Here is a 22481-nt window from a genome sequence, read left to right on the forward strand (position 1 = left end):
CCATTTGGTCTTGATGGGTACAACTAAAACATTGTGGATACATTGTGGTGGCCAGTCACTCTCAACTTTTGGATTATAGTGAAAAGTTTGGAAACTATTGTAGCATCAAGGAGTTGGTCTAGAGCAGTGGTCCCCAACCTTTGCAGTTTGGTGACCCTGTAAGATTAGGGGAGAGGGAACTGGGCTGCAGCAGTGCACAGTTCAACTTGTGCAAGTAGCAGGTCAGCATGCATGCAGCTCAACTTGCATACGTTGAACTGTGTGTGTATGTGCCCACATGTCAGCCTGCCACTTGTGCAAGACGAGCTACATGTGTGCCAGCCTGACTAGAAGACATCCAAGTTAATTCCAAAAATATTAGGGCACATTCTTGGTTTTCATGAAATATACTGCAGCCTTATCTGAGATTGACATACAGTACATGGGAGAATGTTACCTGGGGCATAATAGTTTTCAGTTGCCAGTCTGCCAGGAAGTTATATAGTCTCTAATAGTTCAAAAGGATGCAGGAGCCTATGGAAAAATAAATCTATCCTAGTTTTTTAACCACAAAACCATTCAGACTTCTGACCAGATAAATTGTTGCACCTGTTTCTTCACTAGTATAAGCTTTCTGGTTTATTATTTTTCTGTTACTTGGATTCAAAAGAAAAGAAAGAAAAGAGTTTTGCAGATGGTTGTAAAAGTTGCATGTAATATTTTTATAACTTTTCTTATATACCAGAGATACTCTTAATTAGACATTAAAAAGCAGATGTGATGTGACAGCTCTAGAACTTGTCAATTATATTGTTTAATTCCAACCCTCAACCTAATTTTTAATTGAAGCCAGATAATTAGAGTTGTCTTGAGGGAGACTTTTACAATCTTAGTTTATTTTTTTTAAATAAAATTTTGTTATGATTCAGTGGGACATAGGCTGCTTGCTAAGACTGCAATTCCACAAATCCTTATTTGGAAACAAGTCTAATAGCAATGAATAACATCTGCCTATAATGTTGCAATGTGACCTGACACAGCAATTTGGAGTGTATGCTCATCTGGATCTTAGGCCAGAAATGTGTGCTTCTAGATTGGAAATAAAATCCGAGTTTGGCAATTCTTCAATGGTAAATTTCAGAATCACTCAACTTTATGTGGAAAATTCAGTTGGTGGCATTTATGGCTGCTAAAAGTTAGTTTGGGAGAAAATGAGTGATTCTTCAGTTCCACAATTACCGAAATGTAATAGTTTTGTTGGTACGGGGCCTGAAAAATATTTGCAAAATATTTAGACCAAAGGGGTTATAGCTGTACTGATGGTGCATCGTGCTTAAAGATAGGTATTTCTTTTTTTTATCACAATGCAACTGCAAATCCTGCTAAAAACCACTTCAGCATGCAGTGTTTATTAAAGGCCTTGGGTTACAATGACAATTGGGGTGAAATTTCCATTGTAAGTGATGGCAGTTGCAAAGATATCACATGAATGAATCATGCAGCAATGGTAATCCCTCAGTTCCAATTGCCATTGATCACATGAGGCCAGGACCACATGAGTCTATAAGTAAGAAGAGTCCCAGGCTGGCGGATAAGGTGGTGGGGTTCTGTGAGCAGTGGCTCTGGATCATAGGCAGGTATGCAGATGCTGCAGGGGAGTGAAGGATACCTTAGACAGATGCTTGAGAGTGCCATGGGCAGGCCCTGTGGAGCACAGATGCATGCTGTTGGGGGGAGATGCTGTCGGAAAGTGGTATAGAGAGTGAGTGGGGAAAAAAACAGCAGGAGCGACTTCTGATTTCCTGCTTCCCCCATTGACTTTGTATAAAGCTATCAAGGAACATTGGAAATTGCAATCCTTTTACCACAGCTCACTGTAGCAACCAGAACTATGAGGACTGGTTGTAATTTTACATAGCTAATGAATTGTTCAGTTATTTAAACAATAGCTGTTTAAGTAGTACTGTATTATGATTTCAGAAATGAATATAAAGACACAATTAACACGCTAGGATCTGACTTCATTGGAAGAGGATCTGACCAGACTCCAAAAGTTTTTAATGAATGTTTTACTTTTATAATCAGGTCTGAGAGGTAGAGTGAGCAGACAGATCATATTCTTAACCGTATGCATTGGGATATGATGGTAACTAGACTTAAAGAGAAACTATAACTGTGTTTATTTGATGGAATTATAATGTTCCATATTATGCATGCCAAATTCTGACCACAAATTTACTCCATACTTCAGTTAAGAGTTGCTGAAAAAGGTTAGAAGAAATCCTGTTTAACGGGTTTTGAAATATAAATGCATACTCACTAACATATTTTTTCCGGGTAAAGAAAAGGTTTTGAGAAGCAATAACTTTATGTATATAGATGCAGTATAGTGGTTTTTGATGCTATGTAGAATTATATTAGTAAAAATGTAAGGGATGCATTATATTTGACTTGTTTCAATAATAATAACAACAATAATAATATATTTTAACAAGATACTTAGTGGATACTGAGGACACTGGCAGCAACCCACATCAACCATTAGCACCAGTCAATGGTATTTGTGACACATTTTTAAATGTTCAATTGACTGAGTTTCATGTTTAATGAATAATAATAATAGTTTGGTTCATTGACATTGCAATGCCTGATAATGCACGAATTGAAGATAAGTAGCAAGAAAAACTCACAAAGTACTGGGATTTGCAAATTGAAGTTAAGGGATTGTGGAAAGAAATTGTGTGGTGTCCCAATTGTAATTGGAGCAATACCTAAAGGACTACCTCGCTATTTGGAAATTCTAAATTTACCGGACTTGTCCATTCTGATTCTACAAAAAAACCATCCTACTTGGAACAGCTTATATCCTCTGACGTTACCTTAACAGTTCCTAGGTCCTTCGTTAGGTCTCGAGCTGCTGAGCTACCGACCAGCCCCAAAGGCTGTGAATCTCACCAAAGATTAACCACATAATAATAATAACAGCCTTTATTGTCATTGTACATCATGTAAACAATGAAATTGGTTGCATTCTTAATTTAGCATTAAACTACTGCTTTGTTAAAACCTGAGCATATATTCAGCAGCTCATGTTAGGACTACTGTACAGTCAGCATCTCTGCCCTTAATCTTTCTGCATTGGGAATTGAATAAAGGTTCTATTCATATTCAGTCATACATAAATAAAAGCCACTGTATGCAGAGAACCATGATAACATAAAATTCCTAAGCATTTTGAGATTTATGGTTGCATTCAACAAACAGCTAGTAGAAAGCACCTTGAAATCTTGATCTCATGTTCAGGATGTAGGTGAGCACTATGGGAATAGTCTTGTCTTCATAAACTCCACTTCATATTTAGCCTGCAGGTAACCTTATTGTAATAGGATTATATAAAAATATAGGCTTGATTCATAGGTTGTGATGTTGGACAAAGTATTTCCAAGCTCCTCCTATGAAATTGGACTTTTGGTTTCTTTTGACCATTGTCCTTGTTATACCCTTCAGTCAAGTATGTGCCTCATTAATTGATATATTTGTACAACTGGGAATAGAATATTAAAATTCCTTGTACTGAACTCTTTTGACATTTTGTGGATACTGCAATGTTCTTTAAATAGGAAGGATTGGGGATACCTTATAGATTTTTTTTCACAAAATGAACAATTAAAAAAAATGCTCTGAAAGTTGAAGCCTGCTAAATTATTACTGTTATTTCTGCCTCTCTTTCTCTCTCTCTCTGGGAGAATGCCCACATTTTTAGTTAAAGGTTAATGAACTCTAAACAACAGGGGCTTTTTGCTAAGCATATTTTTTTCCCTTTTTAAATAAATCATTTTTTATAGTTTTCATATGACTTTAGCCTGAGGCAGTGTGGAACACTGATTATCCCTCAGAAAAAGTCAGAACATCATTTTATTTTGGAAGGAAGACAAATAGAAAGTTGGCATAACTGCCATGTATTATAATTTATGTATCTGCAGCATTTTTATAGTGTTAATAGTGCATTTTAGTTTTAACCACCCAGAAGTTTCATGCAATTTTTGTCAAGGTACACAAATGCATAAAAACCCTAGAACAATGGTTCTCAACCTTTTCTTCACCATGGAGCTCCTTTAAATACCCTTTGTGGCTATGGACCATCAATACTTAACTCAAGATTTAAATCATAATATTTCTTTCATTTCATTTTCTTCGTAGACCCCTCCCCTCCACAGATCAGAGGTTGCGAACCAATACCTTAGAAAAATAACTATAAAACCTACTCTACTCTTAAAGATACCTGGAAATAAACCATTTCCTAAACAATTTCCAACATTTCTAAATAATTAAATGTTATGTGGGTTAGAGTCCTCTGGAAACCTGTCCGGGCTGGTCCGGTTCAGATCTCCATAGGTCACTTCTATAGTATAGGGACGTAACCATGATGCCCTGCCTCTTGCTCTTCTGATCTTCCATGTGGAAGAGGTACTTTCAGCATTCTCATTTGCAGCAAACAAATCAGATGAGTCAATTCTACTTTAACTAGTTTTGCAGACATCCAGACTCTATATCATAAAGGACCTATAGATTAAACCAGCATTTTGAATTCTACTCGGAAATCTATTGGAAACCAGTAAAAGACCAGCAAAGCAAGTATTGGGTGACTCTGGTGATTCTTACTAAAGAATCTAAATGGCAGCTAAATTCTGCACCAACTGCAGTATCCAGGAAGTCCTTAAGGGATCTCCATATTGAGGTCATCATTGCTATTGCAGCTGAGTCTCCCTTTGTGAAAATTAGTATTTGGATCCTTCCCGGGTTCAGCTTCTAGTCAAAAGTCACCGCAGCATCACGTTGCCATCAAATGATGTTTCGTGATGTTTTTCCCATTCACGGAGCTGTGGTCTGACACATCTGGCCTGTGGGCTGCCAGTTTAACACCCCTGTTCTAGTGACTATGCGAGCACACCCATGTGGTTTCTTGGCCATCAGATGGAAGTGGTTTGTCCTTGCTTGCTTCCTGGATTCCCAAAACTAGTATTCCTGGAAGTCTCCCATTCTTGTATTAACCAGATCCAAACCTTTTCAAGATCACTCACAGTTGGCCAGATGCTATCACTCATCTGGGCCTTTGCTGCTTATCTAGAAGACACTTAGCAACCTGCAGTAATTTCACAAAGCCAAGCAATATGTGGATTGTATTTGTACTTGGAAATGAGAGTTGTGTACCTAATAACTACATGCTTCTTGAAAGTTCCCTAATGTTCGTTGTATTTTTTTTAGGAGAAGATCGTATCCATGTATTATCTGAAACTTGGGATCACTTCTTCACAGAAATTCTTCCTACACTACAGGCTATATTTTACCCTGTTCAGGTAAATCTAGTTAAATATAAGCTCAACAGGGCAGAGAAAAATATTTCAAACTTATCCTATAATTGAAGGAAGACACAAAACTTAATCTGCAAAGGAAAACAATTTTAAACTTTTAAGAATCACACATTTCACCAGAATTGCTGTTAAGCTTGTTTCTCCTGCTGTCGATATGGTTATAAAACTCTTGACTAATTTAAACCACAAACCCTGTTACCCAATAATTATAAATCTAGACTGTGTTAAAGGATAAGTTATTCTGGATCAATATTTTGTGTTATTGTTAATTTAAAAATCAATATCCATTGTTAACAGTGCATTTTAGTTTTAACCACCCAGAAGACATTGCAATTGGACAATACACTAATGATAAAGGTCTTTGTCTCCAACCGGCCACTTTCCAGATATATTAAAATAACAAAATTCCCAGCCAATCTGGCTTGAGAGTTAATCAAAGAACAAGATTTTGTGCTTTTTTCTCCTGCTTTCCTCTGAATTCTTCAATCATCTTCAATATAGCTTCTTTTTTCTTACCATTGTGCTTGAGTAGAAGAACTGGAAATAAATCTAATTTCCATGGTTGACTCTTGAATTTTAAATTATGATTTTTAAAGAGGAAGCCAAATATTTGATAAGGTTCTATGGGATATACTGTATATAAAGGCAGCATATTGCAAGGCAAAATCCCCCCTCACATTTTCTGATTTTAGAACTGTTTGTTCCCCTAGAAGCAGAGAAATCATGAAATGTATTTATATTGGCCTCTGACTAAATTGGCTCAGCCTACTGTCAAATAGGCCCAAGAATTTGTGTGCCATAGTTAACAATCCTCTCTGTTACACCACCTTTTACATAAACCATTTTCACATTTGAGACAAGTGGAATACTAATAACATATCTGTGTTCATTATCCCAATAATTATACTTGGCACTCTGAGATAAAAAAGATAATATTTTTCTTTTCCACGTAATGGAATTAATTAGAAGACCAAGAAAATAATGTTATCTAAGCAAGAAGTTACTGATGGGACAGATTTCTTGTAGAATGAGTGTCTTAGGAAAGTGACATACTATTCCTGTGCTTCTCCAGAGATCCCTTTAACAATCTAACCCTTACTGGTGCTATTTTTCCCCTCTAGACCCAAAATATCAACAGGTAAACATCACTACCTTATGCAAGGCTTATTTCAAAGTGGTGTTTTTTACAGTACTATAGAGAATGTAAATACAGTATTTGCTTCTTTGCTGTAGGAATCTTGATTTCCCATGCTCTCTTCTCTTTTTTTCTTTTTTCTTTATTCCCTTTCCCTATTCCTCCTTTTTATACTTGCAGCAGATGATAAAAGGTATGTGTGGCTTTATGGGCTGGTGAACTGTGCACATTTGAAAAATCTTCAATGTTCCAACAATATGTCCATGGAGATGGGTGTCACCATATCTTGCAATTCCTTTTTGACCTACTAGGGTCCCTGCCCCATCTGATTTTACTTTTTGTTTTCAATTTTTATTTTTTTAAATGGGAAGCTGCAATATAAAGCTTGATCTCCAAGTATGAGTGGCAGAGACTATATTAGGAACTCAGAAGAGGTTATTACAAATTAAATGAAAATCTTTTGGCTTCTGGTCGTTGGTCTTAATATTCCAAATATATCTACAGGCCCAGGAAGATTGGGGCCTTAAATCAATCATTTTTTCCATTTATCACATTTGTAGGCAGGTTGAATCATAAAGTCTTCTTTACAATCTGTCCTAGAGCAAGATGTTTGAATTACGGAGGGCCACCAAGCATTTTTATCTCTTTGGATTTGAAGTGCTATTTAGCTCTACCACATACTAAACAGATTACAACATAGTTATTCTTTGAATTACCTTCAATTTTGCCATGTCAACACAATAGATTTTACTATGTATATAGGAAATGATTCACTCAAAGTTTCTTGTTACCTTGATGGATGTGGTCTGAAATTACATCCTTTCCCCCCACAACCCATAATATTGCTGTTGCTTTATTGATTGAAATGTTGTCCTGGATTCTTTTTTATCTGCACTACTGTTCAGACAAGTGCTTTCCATTTTAAATAAATAAAAATAAGCGTATTGAAGCAGACCAATTCCAAAGACAGAGCTCACTAGCATGCCATTTGAAACCTTCCTCCAGGTTGACAGAGAAATAATTGAGGTCTTTCTGGCTTTTCATCCAACTGTGACTCCATTTGATTGTGTTTAGCAGATTGTCGAGCCAAAATATTATGGAAAAATGGAAAGTTGTTTCTTGAAGTACAGATAAATGGATGAAAGCTTCATATTATAAGAGATGTTTTTATGCAGTGTGCTTTCTCTTTCACACTTCTCCTTCATAAACGTACAGTATCATAAATAGCACAAAAGAAATTTGCTATTCTAAAATTCTGTTGTAGTTTGAGTACAGCAATCAAAAATATGCTGCAGTGAATGTTATAATATGAAATTGAATTATTATGAATAACACATGTGTGCCACACTATAATATTTCCAAGAATAGAGGACCATTGACAGAAAAGGTGTTTGAAAAAATATAATTGTACTATAATATAAAGGTCAGTGACAGAAAAAAATGATGCTTTGCTCTTTATCTACAGTAGATTGCTGCTGCACAATAGGGTGGCAGTGGAATTGAATTTCAATTGTAAAAATGAACCAGTATGTGTAGATTAAAGGAACAATTCTATACAAATTACTTGGGCTAAATGCGGAAAGCAAAGCCAATTAATTGTAACAGAATATTTTTCTCCAATAAATACATCAGGAAAGGTTTCATATCATTAAAAGTGAAGAGGCAGGCAAAACAAAATTTGTTATCATTTTGCCATGAATTGATAGGTATGGATAGTTCATAGCCTCCCATCTTGCCAATGTTCCCCTGTAGATGAAGACATATTCTGTATTCTTAATGTTGCTGGATTGTGGATACTTATTTGCTGTGATGTTCCTTCTTGGTTATTTTTTAAAATTTGCACAGTAGGTTGATTGTATTGCAACAAAGATTAGATCAAGCTGAGAAGCTCACATATCTGTTTCTGCACAAATTTCATTCCCTTCTTTTTTCCCCCAAGTCCTGCTCCATTTATTTGCCCATAACCACACCCTTGGAATCTTAAGGAGAACAGCCCCTTTTAAAAACAGGAAGTTTCTGCCTTCAGAGCCTTTGGCTTGTATTCTTGTTTTGCATTTTGATGAACTTGTTAGTTGTATCATTAACCCTATTATGAATTGATGATTAACATACATTTATTCCCTCCAGCTAGAGTTCTGGTTCATTAGTTGGGGATATCTAAACAATTCCCATGGAGAGTATGCAGCATAGTTGATTTTAGCTATTAAAATAGGAGTTGCAAACACAGTGCTTAAACAAAGGTTGAAGGGTATGGTAGCTTTATAGGCTTGGCATTCGCTTTTTAAAGATGGTAGCCGATAACAAAAACACATCTTTTTGACAATTACACAAGTTAAACAAAAACTTTATTTAAATGCTGTATATTTTATATCCCTAGTGCCGCGTAACAGAGTGAGTTCTCGTTACTTGTCCCAGCTTCTGCCAACCTAGCAGATCGAAAACATGTAAAAATGCAAGTAGAAAAATAGGGAACACCTTTGGTGGGAAGGTAACAGCATTCCGTGTGCCTTAGGCATTCTGCCAACCTAGCAGTTTGAAAACACGTAAAAATGCAAGTAGAAAAATAGGGAACACCTTTGGTGGGACAGTAACAGCATTCCGTGCGCCTTTGGCGTTTAGTCATGCCGGTCACATGACCACAGCACTGGCTCTTTGGCTTTGAAACAGACATGAGCACCATCCCCTAGAGTCGGAAACAACTAGCACATATGTGCAAGGGGAACCTTTACCTTTATATATTTTATTTCTTGGAGTGCTATTAAGTATCTGAAATTGGTCCAGCAAAGGCAAATTAATAAATTAAGCCTTGTGCTTTAAAAGGTCCAAGATACATAGTGAAGTTTTGTGAAACCCCTTGAAAAGGGTGCTGCTTCCAATATGCTTTCCCTGTCTAGCTACAAAGGAATACCACTTCCCCATTGTTAACTGTTTCTACAATTGCCTTTCTATCCACAAACTGATTATCCACGGGGCAGCATAATCATTGTATTTCTTTTAATTTACAATAATTCCTCTGTCAGTTTATGTTCATATTACCAGCATGTTCTCCAATTCTTTTACGATATTGTGTGACATTACTGTCCTAAAACATAGGGTTCAGTTTGCAAATAGGATTGAACCGCATTCCAATGCCAATGGATGCCATTTTTCTCTCTGTGTATATTTAGGGTCAAGAATTGACAATTCGTCAGATTTCTTTGCTTGGCTTCCGAGACTTGGTCTTATTAAGAGTAAAGTTGGATGAGATTCTTCCTCTGGTCCAAAGTAACCTTCCACCCTCCATTATCCAGATGCTGCTGATTTTACAGGTGGGTAATGGTCTTATTTCCACCTGTCTGAAATATTTTGTCTCAAAACATCCTATTCCAACTTTTTACTAGAAGCGTAGTGTTGTTGGAACAGCCTATTTTAACATTAAAGTTGTTTTAACATTGAAATGTATTGTACTGACATCCAAATGTATTGCACACCCCTGTTAATGAACATTAAACATACTGTAAGAGTGAAATTACTACTTTCCAAACAATTTATGAAAGAGAGAATTGTCTTTGGCCTGGACCCGCAAATATTGGTTCCCTATATCACTGGGTTCTGTCTCACAGAAAGATATTGATGATATGCCTTCCTGCCCAAATGTCTCTAGTCTCATGCTGTAAGCATGACTCTTATGGAGAAAGTCAACATGACGCAGCCTTAATCATGTGTGTTGGGCAAGGTATTTTCAATTAAGAGGGCTGGATTTCTGACATCAGTCTTTCATTGATAAAGTTTGAGCTATCTAAAATCTGGTTTTCTAAATAATGAAATTAAGTTTAATGTTGCAATATAGGGGTTTCAGTGACTGTTTCAAGGATAATAGTTTTTTGTTTTGTTCGCTTGTTTTAAATTACCATGTCTGAGCTCTGGGCATGAATGTTTGCCTTCTTCTCATTCCCCCCCCCCCCCCCCCCCCCAATTACAACTCTGATAGTTCTAACCAGCCTCCCACCTTGCCAATGTTCCCTAGTTACAATTCTGATGTTGGGAGAAAGAAAAAGAGAAAACATTAGGAATGCTGTCTTAAGTTGCTGGAATAATTTGCAAGAGAATTAAAACATCCATCACTTCCCAATTGGGTCACAAGTCCTGGGGAAAGATAATTTGCTTATATTCTTTGACTTGTTGGAATAGCCTGCTTGAGCTGGCTGTTGAGAGCATTTGGTAGGATATTGTAGAACAGTGTTTCTCAACCTTCTCACTTGAAGATAGGTAGACTTCAGTTCCCAGAATTCCCCAGCCAACATATTGGTTGATATTGAGAAATAGTGCTATAGAAAATGATATAACTTATAACATCTACATCATAATCTAATACATAATTAAGTTTCTTTTCTTCAGTCAATTAGAAAAATAAAAATGGACAAATAAAATGTGTTGATTTGCATACTCCAGGTATTTGACAAAGTATATATTTTGTTTATGTTTCAGGGAGTCCATGAACCTACAGGTCCCACTAAGGCATTTATACAACTAGAAGAACTTGTAAAACTGGTAGTTTCCCCATACCTTGGTTTGTGTGAAGAACATTGCTTCCCTGGCAGTACCTGTGCCCTGGGTAAGGTGTAAAGTATTGAAAGGCCTGATATTTGGGTCCAGGTTAACTAGAGAATCCATGGAATCAGAAGAGAATTTCTTTTGTCTGCAGCAAAAAGAGTCCACAAAAACATAGTATACACATTTTTTGCTCACATTTGAGTATTGCTTCATTTGATTATGTTATAAAACCCTGCAAAACATGTTTAGCAAGAGGCAATACCATAGGTTAAGAAAAAGTGTGTGTGTGTGGGGGGGGGGACACCTGCCATTTACAAATTGGCTATAAACCAGCCATAGTCAAGGATGTGTAATCAATACTCAATGCTCGATGATACACAGAAACTGAGAGTGAAAGCTTAAATTATCCCTGTGCAGATACTAATCAATACAAACTTGCATTTAATTTGTGTACATGCAAAAAAAAAACCTTTCATTTTCTTTTTCTATGTCTAACTGAATGATAATAAGACAGTCATTTGCAAATATTTAAAAGCTAGTTAAAATCTGATTTACAAAAATAAATACCATTTTTAGCTTTTAAATGAGCTTACCTAATCACTAAGTGTCTTTTCTGTTTTGTATGCCTACCCTTTGTTCCCTCTCCTTCTCCCCAGAATAGCTTATCTGATTGTTAGAAAAAAATATATCTTTTGGGTTACATTAAATCAGAATGGCTGTGGACCGCTCCTTCCAGTGCATAGTGCTACATTGTGGGCAAGGAAATGACTGTAAATTGAATAAAGTCAGATTAATGTACTGGTTCAGTATGATTTTGGGCACAGATTGTTCCCGTCTTGCTGTCTGAGATTATTTCAATGAAAATAGCTAAAATTGGGATCTAGTCACAAAGCATGTGGTTTTCTTCAATGGATTTTCATAATTAGGGGAGCATAGTTTGTAGATTTATTTTAATATGATTTGATATGTAGTTTGTTCAGTGGAGAGAATGTAAGTTGCTTCCAATCTATCCAAGGTTAACCATTTCTCCCTGATTGTTCTGTTTCTTTGTCAATCTCTTAAGTCCAATTTGAAACCAAAGTTTCCTATCTTATGCAGGAGTTAGGTCTCTACTTGTGGATTCTTAGCGCCCAGTATTGGGTTGTTGCTCTTGTATGCCTATTTCCTTGGTGTCTTTAGTCAAGCAGAGCTCTGGGCTTCCTACTAGGTCTTGGCATTAACACCACACCAGAATAGTTTGTAAAACTGAGCAGCTGTAAATTCATGACTTCAATAAATGAGATGTTCCTGTCACAGTAAAAATATAATCAGTGCACTGTTTACAGCTAATAAAATTGTGACCCTTCTCCTTGAGAAGAAAAATAATACAAAGTGTACAGGGACTTGAGTAATAGTGAAATTGTTTACTTGAGGTGGCCATGTGCCTCTTGTGAAAGCATTCTGCTATCTTTCTATCTACCAATAAAACCAGGGTTTATTGTCATAAAACACATTTTATATACTCCATGACCTAAAACACATTTTCTATACTCCATGACCTTCAAAGAATTATACATTCAGAATACTTACATTTGGTCCTCCATTTAGAGAACATGTGGGCCCCTATTATGCTTTGCATGTATACATTCAGAACATCCTTGGTGCTTTGCCAGCTGTAGCCCTGCATTTGGAGTTGACAGCTGTATAGAAATACTGAAATTATGCCTTTAGGGATAGAGCAGAAGTAGGCAATTTTTTGAGTCTCATTTGAAATTTACACAGTGGCTGATATGGAAGGCTGCTTGTTCTCAAAGCAGCTGCTGTGGTGAAAATGGCAAGTCACAAATCACTCCTTTATCACTAGTGCCTGACCACACTCTCATCCCAGTACAACCATCATGAAACTCAAGGGTATTCCTGTAAATGAGTTAGAGATGTATGCTTTTTATTGCTAACTTTCAATTTTATCTTGACTTCCAATGAGAGTGAGGAATATAAGAATTACATAAATCATCATTCCTAACTTGTTTTGATAATTACCTTCTCATACACTATCTAGCCTGATATTTTACAGTTTCATAAAGGTCTTCCATCTTGTTATGTTTCAAGATGAAAGGAAAACAGAACATACCTGTACCTAAAAATGCTTCCCTGAACTCAATTAGCAGTTGATTCCCTTTATTTAAATGGATGAATAAAGGATGGGGAAAATGACTAAAATGATTTTGGTGTTTTAAAGGGAAGGTATAATTTTGAAGATTTGTATGTTGGGATCAACATTTATTGACCTTGAAAAAAATTAAGCATCCTATAGCATCTTGTGAGCAATGGTTACTAGGTGTTTTTTTTAAAAAAAATTGATGGATGTATATTTTTAGCAAGTGGCCAAAGGTTAGCTTAGCAGAATCTCTTGCATTTTTCTTGCTCTCTAAATAGCAATTAAATATGTGACTGGGAAACAGAAGACATGAAGTTTGATCCCTTGAATAATGTTGAGATGTATGAAATAGCAGTGAAATGTTAAGACTTGCTTCAGACTTAAAAGTGAAATTGGAGCTAGAAAACGTTATCATTTCAGTGGATTTTAGGACCTAATTAGACACTTGAATGGAGCACATTACGCTTCACGGCTTCCAAACAGTATTTCATAAAATAAATGTTATACGAAGTTCATCATCCTTTCTCCATATAAAGTTTAAATCACTGAACCGGAATGGGTGGGCAGAAATGCTGAATATTATATCAAGAAACATGTTTTTCTAATCCTAAATGCTACTGGAATAGATTAATGGTTGAGACATCTTTAGGCCCTTAAAGTTAATGCACACAGTCTCTGTTCAGCATAATTGTTGACAGTTGAACAACATCTCCACCTATTGGATATTGAAGAAAAATATCCAGTACTTTTCATTTTGAAATAGTTCAGTGCATTTTGGATGAAAGTGTCAAAAGACTTATAATGATGGATGATGCCATATACACTCTTCTCACAAGGCCAGACCATAAACATTCCATGGGTCATGTTTACTTGAGTCCCAACATAAGGAAAGATGTGCCTGACATCTAAGGTGTGTTCATTATTTCCAATAATTGATGACTAGAGAACAACAGTTAAAATAGAAAAGGGGCGACTAAATGGTTCAAAATAGGGAAAGGAGTGCATCATATAAATAATGTGACAGTGAATGTTTAATTTATATGCAGAACATGTCATGAAAAATGCTGGAGTAGAAGAAAATAAAATCAAAATTGCTGGGAGAAGCAATAGCAGATTTTGGTATGCTGATCATATCAGGCTGCTCAGTGGAAACCTTAACAATGAAACTAAAGTTTAAATATTACCTAATGCAAAAGCAAGAGTCAGTGGAGAAGTTGACAGAAGATAGGGTGACTAGATGATAACATAAGCATGTGCTTAGAGGAACTCAGTTACTGAGTAATAGTTCTGAAGAAACAGGATGTTCATTATGTCACAAAACAGTGGATGCAAATGAATGATTATTCAGTAACAACTAAAAGGTCACATGGCAGGAATCTGTGGCATAGCATTCAGTTTGGCTTGTATACCAACTGTTGTGAGATCACTTAGATGAGATGGGCAGCCATACACATTGAATAAATAAATAATAAATATTTGAACTGTGAAAAACATACCCATTTCCCTTGGGCATCTTAGGAGAAATTTCCTACATTTTTTTGCAGGAAACCCTTTTTCCTTTGTTGTAACATCTCATCTATGTTTCATTGACTTCCCAATTTTCCGGTTCTATTAATTTCCATTCTAGCCACTCAGCAATTTTTTATTTTTATATTTTCTCTGGTCTGTGAGTTGAGTTCAGATTTATTCGCGACTCCTGTTTTTCAGATGTGTTTTTAAGTTCTTGCTGTTGTAGTTTTATACTGCATTTATTTATTTGACTTCTGAAGTGGTAAACAATAGTATAATTGTATACATAGACATTATATATCTGTTGTGTAGTAGCAAATGTAGTACAAAAAATTAAGCCAGCCAACTAATTGGAGCAATATAATTATTGGCATGCTCTCTTGTAATTACTGTAAAATAAATCAGTGTTAAACAATATAGATATAGGTAATTTTTCATCGTTTTGAGTCTTGGAAAGGCAATATGTGCAATGGGTACGGTATCTGCATACGTTCCTTAATGACCACTAGAATAGTTTCCTAAGATGCTTTTTTTCAATTAAAAAAGATTTATTTGCAAACTAGAATGATGCAAAATGAAATACAAACTCGTGGTATCATTCTTTTTTGCAAAGTGCAGTAGAGTCTACTTAGATGATTTTTTAAAAAACCATCAAGGGAGCAATAATTTACTTACTATTAAGGAGGCATTTTGGGACAGACCAAATCAGAAAATACTGTCTACCTGAACTCTGGGTGTTTTCTTTTCTCAAACACTGTAACATTTTCATAGATGCCAATCTCTAAATGACCAGTTAAGTATATTGTAGTTTCTGGACGAGAGTTTAAAAATGGGATGGTTCTCCACTGCAGCAGTACAAGAGAGTAGTGAGGTGAGCTTAATTATACTGGCAGTAGCTGAGCATGAGATCAAAGGAACGTCTGGTCCTTCTTCAGTTTGTATAATAGTAATTGTGAAACACATTTATATTTATTGGTTCATTTAGAGTGGAATCTGACCATAGTATTTCTGCTGGGAAGATTAAAAAAACAATAATAGGCATTTGTTGCTAATGGCTTATCAGCTGATATGAACTCAGTTCATTTTTTTCTTTCAATTTGCTATAGCGGTTTGTAGTGTTTGTTGCAGAAAATATTCATGGTGGCTAGCTGTAATAAACAGGACTATGGAACAAAGCCTGCAGTGTTTGTTTCCTCCTGACTATTCCTGTCTGGCCACCATAATACTTTTGAATGCATTTTCCCTCCAACTGCTTTTTTATAGTTATTGCTCCAGATTGGAATGACTTTTTGGAAACCGAGTTGACAAGAGGGAAATGATTGCTAAATATAACTGTTAATAGTGAATTCACAAATTAGATAGAGAATCTATTTATTAGATCTAGATTATTCATTTAATTTGAGATAAATATTTGCAGCTATTTAAAGCAGATAACTTGCAAAGCATGAGAGTTTAAATTTCTAAATGAGATTGTAAATTTTCCCTTTTCTCTCTTAGTGTTTCTACCATTTTGTGTTTCTTTCATACTTTCTGCATTCTTTTGTAATAAATCTCAGATCTGCCCACCCAGGGTCCACAAGATATCAGTAAACCAGCCTTTTCAACTGGGCAGCCAAACAGCTGTATTCTTGGAAATTCTGGGCCATCTGATCTCCAACATCAGTCAACTGGAGAATGCAATTCTCCGTATGTATCTAAAGCCTGGGTGTCAAATTTGATTGCGTCACATGATGTATCACAACATTTTTGCCTTTGCTGAGCTGGAGTGGATATAGCCTATATGTGACACATCTGCCCACAGGCCACCAGTTTGACAGGCCTTACCTAAAGCATCATTAGTGGTTTTCTGAGGGAAAGGAGTCCTGATCTGGATTCAACCAGTGTTGTCTTGTATTCTTTCTCCTTTTGCTACTGAAGGTGCTGTTTCTAATTGAATATCTTAGCATACTCAGGGCCTAATCTTAAATGGGACATTTATTCCCAATTTAGAACAGGAATTTACATTGTATTAAGGATCCATGCTGCTCTTTCTAGAATAAAAGAGGGCAATTTAAAGGACAGGGAAGAAAGTTGAGATTGAAGTAAGATTATGTGTAGCACTGGGTCTCAGGTTATGCACTCCTCTTTTGTACCAGTGAAATGGAATCAGTGATAATTTGGAGATTAACCATCAAGATGGTGGGTGCCGTCCTGTGATAGAAGCCCTATTGTTTTGGTTTGCTTCATCCCCTGCCCTCTAATTAATATCCATTGATGCAAGTAGGTATTCTTCAGACAGAATGACCTCAGGAAGCACTACTGAATCTGATTGACTCATCAATAATTTTGTGCTTCTTCTGTGGTAGGCTCTGAGGAGGGCATTGCTCAGACTTTTCTAATCCAGTTAAAACTGCTCATTGCAATTCCTCTTCCACCTTTTGCCAATTATTTCAGTAATAACTTAGGGTGGAAAGACCACGATAGTTTCAGTGAAAGAATATAAAAATGTAGCATTACTGATGCAATGATTTCTAGCATAACTGTGTAGATAGCATGGATTTTCAGCTAAAATCTCTGCAAGAGGAATGATATGCATGACAGTGGCAATTATACGAATCTCATGCGCGCGCACACACACACACACACACACACACACATGAAGAGAGGGTGGGAGGGAGGGAGGATGGGAGAGAGAGGGGGGGGGAGCCATATCCCCTGGCAGAAAAGTAATCTATCAGCCTTATTGGAGACAGCTTTTAAAATATCCCAAGGAGATGGATGGTGCTTGTTACAACTGTTTTGTATTAAGACACAATAGAGACACTTTAGGATTTGTTTACAGCTTTGAAAATAAGTTTTAGTTACAAGTTTCACTTCACAATTCAGACTGAGATTGTCAGTTATAAAAAGTAGCAGAGAAAAATATTATTTCCTCCAAACATTATAATGACTAGTCAACAGGCCAAGAGGTTTCAGGTCCTCTTAATCTTAGCCATCTGCCTCTGGTCTATAAAGACAAGATTCCCTCTCACCTTGGCTATTTTTCTTTTAAGAGAAAGTTTTAGTTATCCTGGGAAAGCTGCTGCTGTTTGGAGTCCTTAGACACTAGTTAAAGGGGAAAAGAGACCTCTCCTTCTCTCCGTGTTACTGAAGAAATAAATAACTATACATGTTACCCAAGCAGAAATTCATTGACCTATAAAAGAACTTGCTGTGGGACTACTCCTATCATTTAAGACCGGTGTTCTCAGGTTGATCAACCGGGTTGATCCTTGCAGTTTGAAACAATGTACAGGGTTGAGTTTCCAGCACAAATGAAAGTACGCATGGAATTTACAAAGTACTGCTTCACAGCAGCCCGATTTGTAGCCAAATTGGAATGGACTTTCTGACTATATAATTCTTGTTTGTCAGATAAAAGATGGCTATAGCTCAGCATCTATTTTTTTCTCTTTAAAGGACTTGTTTCAGTGTTTTATATTATGAGTTGGAATAAAAGGAAGAGAGCTTTAAATGGTGGAAGTTTAACTGCTAATATTTGCTCCCAATTATAAGTTTGGATAATATGGAGACAAAATAGGTTAATTCAGTGTTCCTTAATAACCATTACCAATGGAAGAATAAGCTATTAGCTGAGTTCAGTTCAGATATGAATTGTTTGGAAGTAAATCCATTACAATTTACATCTATGAAAACTAAGGAAGAACTATTTAGATAGGTTAAATTAGATTTCTTTTTACATTCCACTTTTTTTTTTTAGCATTAACTCAAGGTGGCAAACATACCTAATATCCCTTCCTATTCCTGTTTTTCACAACAATAAATCCCATAAGGTGAATTGGGCTAAGAGAGATTGGCCCAAAAAGCCACCCAGATATCTAGGTGGGATTAGAATTCATGAGGCTAGCCTGGTGCCTTAACCTCTAGCTAGCTAACTCAAGAGAAGCTTTAAAATGAAATATAACTCTATATCTGACATTTGGGGTGTTATGCTTATTTAGTACCTCTGTCTTGGTGACACAGCAAGCTAGCTATGATTTCTCTCCCCATTAATGATTTTTTAATGCTTAGTCTTGTGAAAGTGTACTGTGCTGTAAAATGTGGTGAGCCATTTCTGAACTCTTCCCTTATGCAATAATAAATGTTGCAGCAGCTATTTTGGATGTAGTGTTTCTATTGAGCAGAACTATCAGGGGAGATATCTGCTGGAGAAAAAAGCAAGTTGAATTTTATCGATGTTATGCTTTTCTCTGTGGTATCTCCACTTCCTAAAAAGACAACAACGTATAGGCGTATTGGAAATGTTTTCAGAGTGGTATGAAGTAGTGTGAGGATACCAGCATACACAGCATCTCTCTATCTCCTTTTCTCTACAACCCTGTGAGGCAGGTTAGGTTGATAGTGAGTGACTGATTCAAATTCATCTAGTGAAATTCAAATGCTGAGTATGGACTGGAAGTTGAATCTCTCCAATGCCAGTCCAGCATTTGCACTGCTACACTATAGGTACTCTTTGACCTATGACCATAATTGAGCCAAAAAATCATATCACCAAGTGAGACAGTTGTTATGAGTGTTTTGCCCCATTTTACAATTTTTCTTGCCACAGTTGTTAAAAAGTGAATCACTGCAGTTGTTAGGTGTTAAGTAACATAATTGTAAAGTGAATCTGGATTCCCCATTGACTTTGATTATCAGAATCAAACTTTTGTTGATCAACAAAAGTTGATCATATGACACAACTATCATAAACACGAATTCTTTGCATCTGAATTTTGATCACACGACAAGGGCTGCTGCGGTAAGCATGTGAAAAATAGTTATGTCACTTTTTTTGCTGTTATAACTTTCAGTGATCACTAAATGAACTGTTGTAAGTCAAAAACTACCGTCTATATGAACCTAATAGAGGTGCTTTAGTAAATGTTCTGACCTAGGCTTCCTAATACAGTAAAATGCACATGATTAAATCCAAAAACCCTCTTTTTATTTCAAAGGCTGTGAATTATATTCATTCACAACCCGTAATGAGTTCCAAATAATAGTAGAGTTCCACAGCAGGCTGCCAAAGTCCTTCAAGATAAGGCTGATAAGCAGCCACCATCTTCTTTGAAAATGCTGCTTAATTGGCAATTACTTGGCAAGGCCACACAGAGCCAAAATGGAGCTTCAGAAGGTAAACCGACCAGCATGAACCAACGTGCTTTGTGAAAGGCTCATGTGCCTTTGCTCCTCCTTTATGTCCTATGGGAGGGGCCAATCACCTCCAAATCCTACTCCTGAGTCGCCCCTTTTGTTTTAACTGTTCTTGTCTTCTGGCAGCTCTGTGCATGCGTGCACTGGGAACAGGGGGAGCCTGTTCCTCTGCCTTGCTGCTGTCCGACTCTGGAGGCTCCAGAGGCAGCACATAATTCCCAGATGCCCTGGCCACCTCTCTGCCTTCGCCGCAGAGCCCTTGTCCAAGACTTCCCCAGACTCCAGGACTGGCCCATGTTCTTTCCCAACCTCCTCACTGTCTGACTCTGCTGCAAGCTCCGCAGGCCGCCGGTGGACCACAACACTATATGTGGGACCATGAATGTAGTACATGTCTATGACTTATTAAAGCAGCCGTATTTTGGGAAGATTCCTGTTTCTTTTTCTATATTAAGAATTTTAAATACAATAATAAAAACTAATGAAAATGAAATTCAGTGAAAGAGAATAGAAATAATAAAACATGCAAAGAGAAAGGAAATTATTTCCAAACTTTATTACAAAATAAACACATTTAATAACTTTATCTTCTATAATCTTTTCATCCCTTTTCATCCCTCATCCTCATCTATAAATAAATCCATAAAACATAAATCTTTCAGTCTTGGTGTCCATAAAAAATAAATGGTTGCCAGAACATTGCAAACCCACAAAAAAAGAGCTTACTTTAACCTTGATCAAATAAACCAACTTACTTTCTTTTATTCCTAACAGTCTTAATCTTTAATTCAATCAAATATAGTTTTAGGATTTAATTTCTCTTCAATTCTTCTTTATCCCATTGTACAAGTTTATTCAAGGCTTTATAAAGCAAGTCTCTTTTGTAAATCCAATAAGAAAACATTTTCCAGGTCATTCTCTTGGTTTATCATTTTGTCTTTTTAATTTTTAAAACTCCTGCCAGTCTTCTCTCCCCTTTGATCTTCTCCCCTCTCCATCTCTCCTCCCCTCCCATCAGATTTCACCAAATCTCATCAAAAGCAACTCTGGGCAGCACCCAACAGTCAAACACTTTTTATACCCAGTATGTTCTTTTCCAAATCACCCTGTTAATCTGTTATTTGTAGTTCCACTTTAAGTACCGTCTCCGTCTTGTCTGATAAAATTTGTTCCATACAGTATCTGTCAGAACTTCATTAATAATCTTTGGATCCTAATATACATTCTTCAAATAATTCATTTAATATTTCCAATGTTATAACGTTTGATTGTTTTGAAAGTCCCAGTATTGACATCAAAAACAAATTTGTATTTTTGTATTTCTTTTCTTCTGCTTAGAATCTTAAGTCTTTCTTTGTCCACTTTCTAAAATCATCACTTATCTTTGTTCCTTGCAATAACTAGGATAGCCAAAACAAGAAACTGTTTGTTTTTAAAAAAATCAAAATCTTATAGTGAAAATCAATATTCCATATTCATCTGAATCTTTGATCCATTTATAACCACCATAGGTCAAAAATTTATTTAGCATTTTGCTATTTATTTCAAGTTCTGTTAAGTTCTTAAGCCTATAATTTATTTTTCTTTTGTTCATGTTGAAGATAAACTCACCTGACAAAAACTTGGCAAACTTGTCTTGAAGTTCTCTAATAGTTTACAATGGTTTGGCAATTTTGGCAATTTCCAAAAAATACTAGAAAATGATTAGAACGATTGTTGGTACTTACCTGAACGTCGATTCTAATGATGAGAGAGGAAGATGCTACCAGTGGGCTATCATCAATCCTGATTGGTCCATAGACTGAGAGAAATTGTTGCAGCCATGCCTCTACTCCGTCTTCCCAGTTTCCTCAAGGTCATAGGGGGTAAACCTGTGAATCAAATATCACAATAAGGGAAAAAACAACTCCTCCCCCCAAGCTGTTACCCTCTCATCATTAGAATCAATGTTCAGGTAAGTACCAACGATTGTTCTCAAGAAACGGGAGGTGCTACCAGTGGGACGTATCCAAGCTAGCGTCCATAGGGGTAAGAATTATAAATCGGTAGCGGCTGATGGAGCCACTACTTGCTGCAACACTCTAGGGCCGAAAGATACTCTCTGCATCTGTAGTGTCGAATAAATGAAGTAGGGGATGTCCAAGAAACTGCCCTACATATGTCTTTGAATGGCGCTCTAGTCACCCATGCTGCTGTAGTGGCCGCACTGAGAGTAGAATGCGCAGTAATTTCCCAAGGAGGACTTTTACCTTTGCTTTCCTTAACCACCTACCTATCGTGTTAGATGTCACTCTTGCACTTTGCGTGGATGGTTGAAAAGACACCAGAAGAGCTTCTGACCTACAAAATGAAGCCATTTGCTTGACATAAATTCTCAGTGCTCTACAGACATCAAGCCTATGCCAGAGTCACTCCCTGGAATGAGATGGATCGGGCAAAAATTGGGCAGCACTATCTCTTGTGCCCTATAAAATGGGGTGTTAATTTTAGGTAGAAAGGCAGGATCTAACTGTAAGATCCTTGGGGGGGGGTTGTCCAGGGGGCTTATTTGCGGGGGAGGATTATATTTTTGCCCACCAGAAAAACCATACCTTCCCTAGAAGCAGAATTAGCTGTTTCTAATGTGCCATACAGTTTGATA

General features: G+C 36.6%; 1 protein-coding gene across 1 annotated transcript in view; it reads left to right on the forward strand.

Annotated features, from left to right (window-relative positions):
• PRR5L (proline rich 5 like) overlaps positions 1-22481 on the forward strand; it is a gene marked incomplete at its 5' end in the record, with an annotated part of 45493 nt that overhangs the window by 18131 nt on the left and 4881 nt on the right. Inside the window, 3 exons of the mRNA XM_032213024.1 lie at positions 5245-5336; positions 9654-9794; positions 10954-11080. Coding sequence (XP_032068915.1) covers positions 5245-5336; positions 9654-9794; positions 10954-11080 — 360 coding nt within the window. The remainder of the gene's footprint in view (positions 1-5244; positions 5337-9653; positions 9795-10953; positions 11081-22481) is intronic.

The sequence above is a fragment of the Thamnophis elegans genome, chromosome 1 (genome assembly GCF_009769535.1).
Source record: "Thamnophis elegans isolate rThaEle1 chromosome 1, rThaEle1.pri, whole genome shotgun sequence".
Lineage (NCBI taxonomy): Eukaryota > Metazoa > Chordata > Lepidosauria > Squamata > Colubridae > Thamnophis > Thamnophis elegans.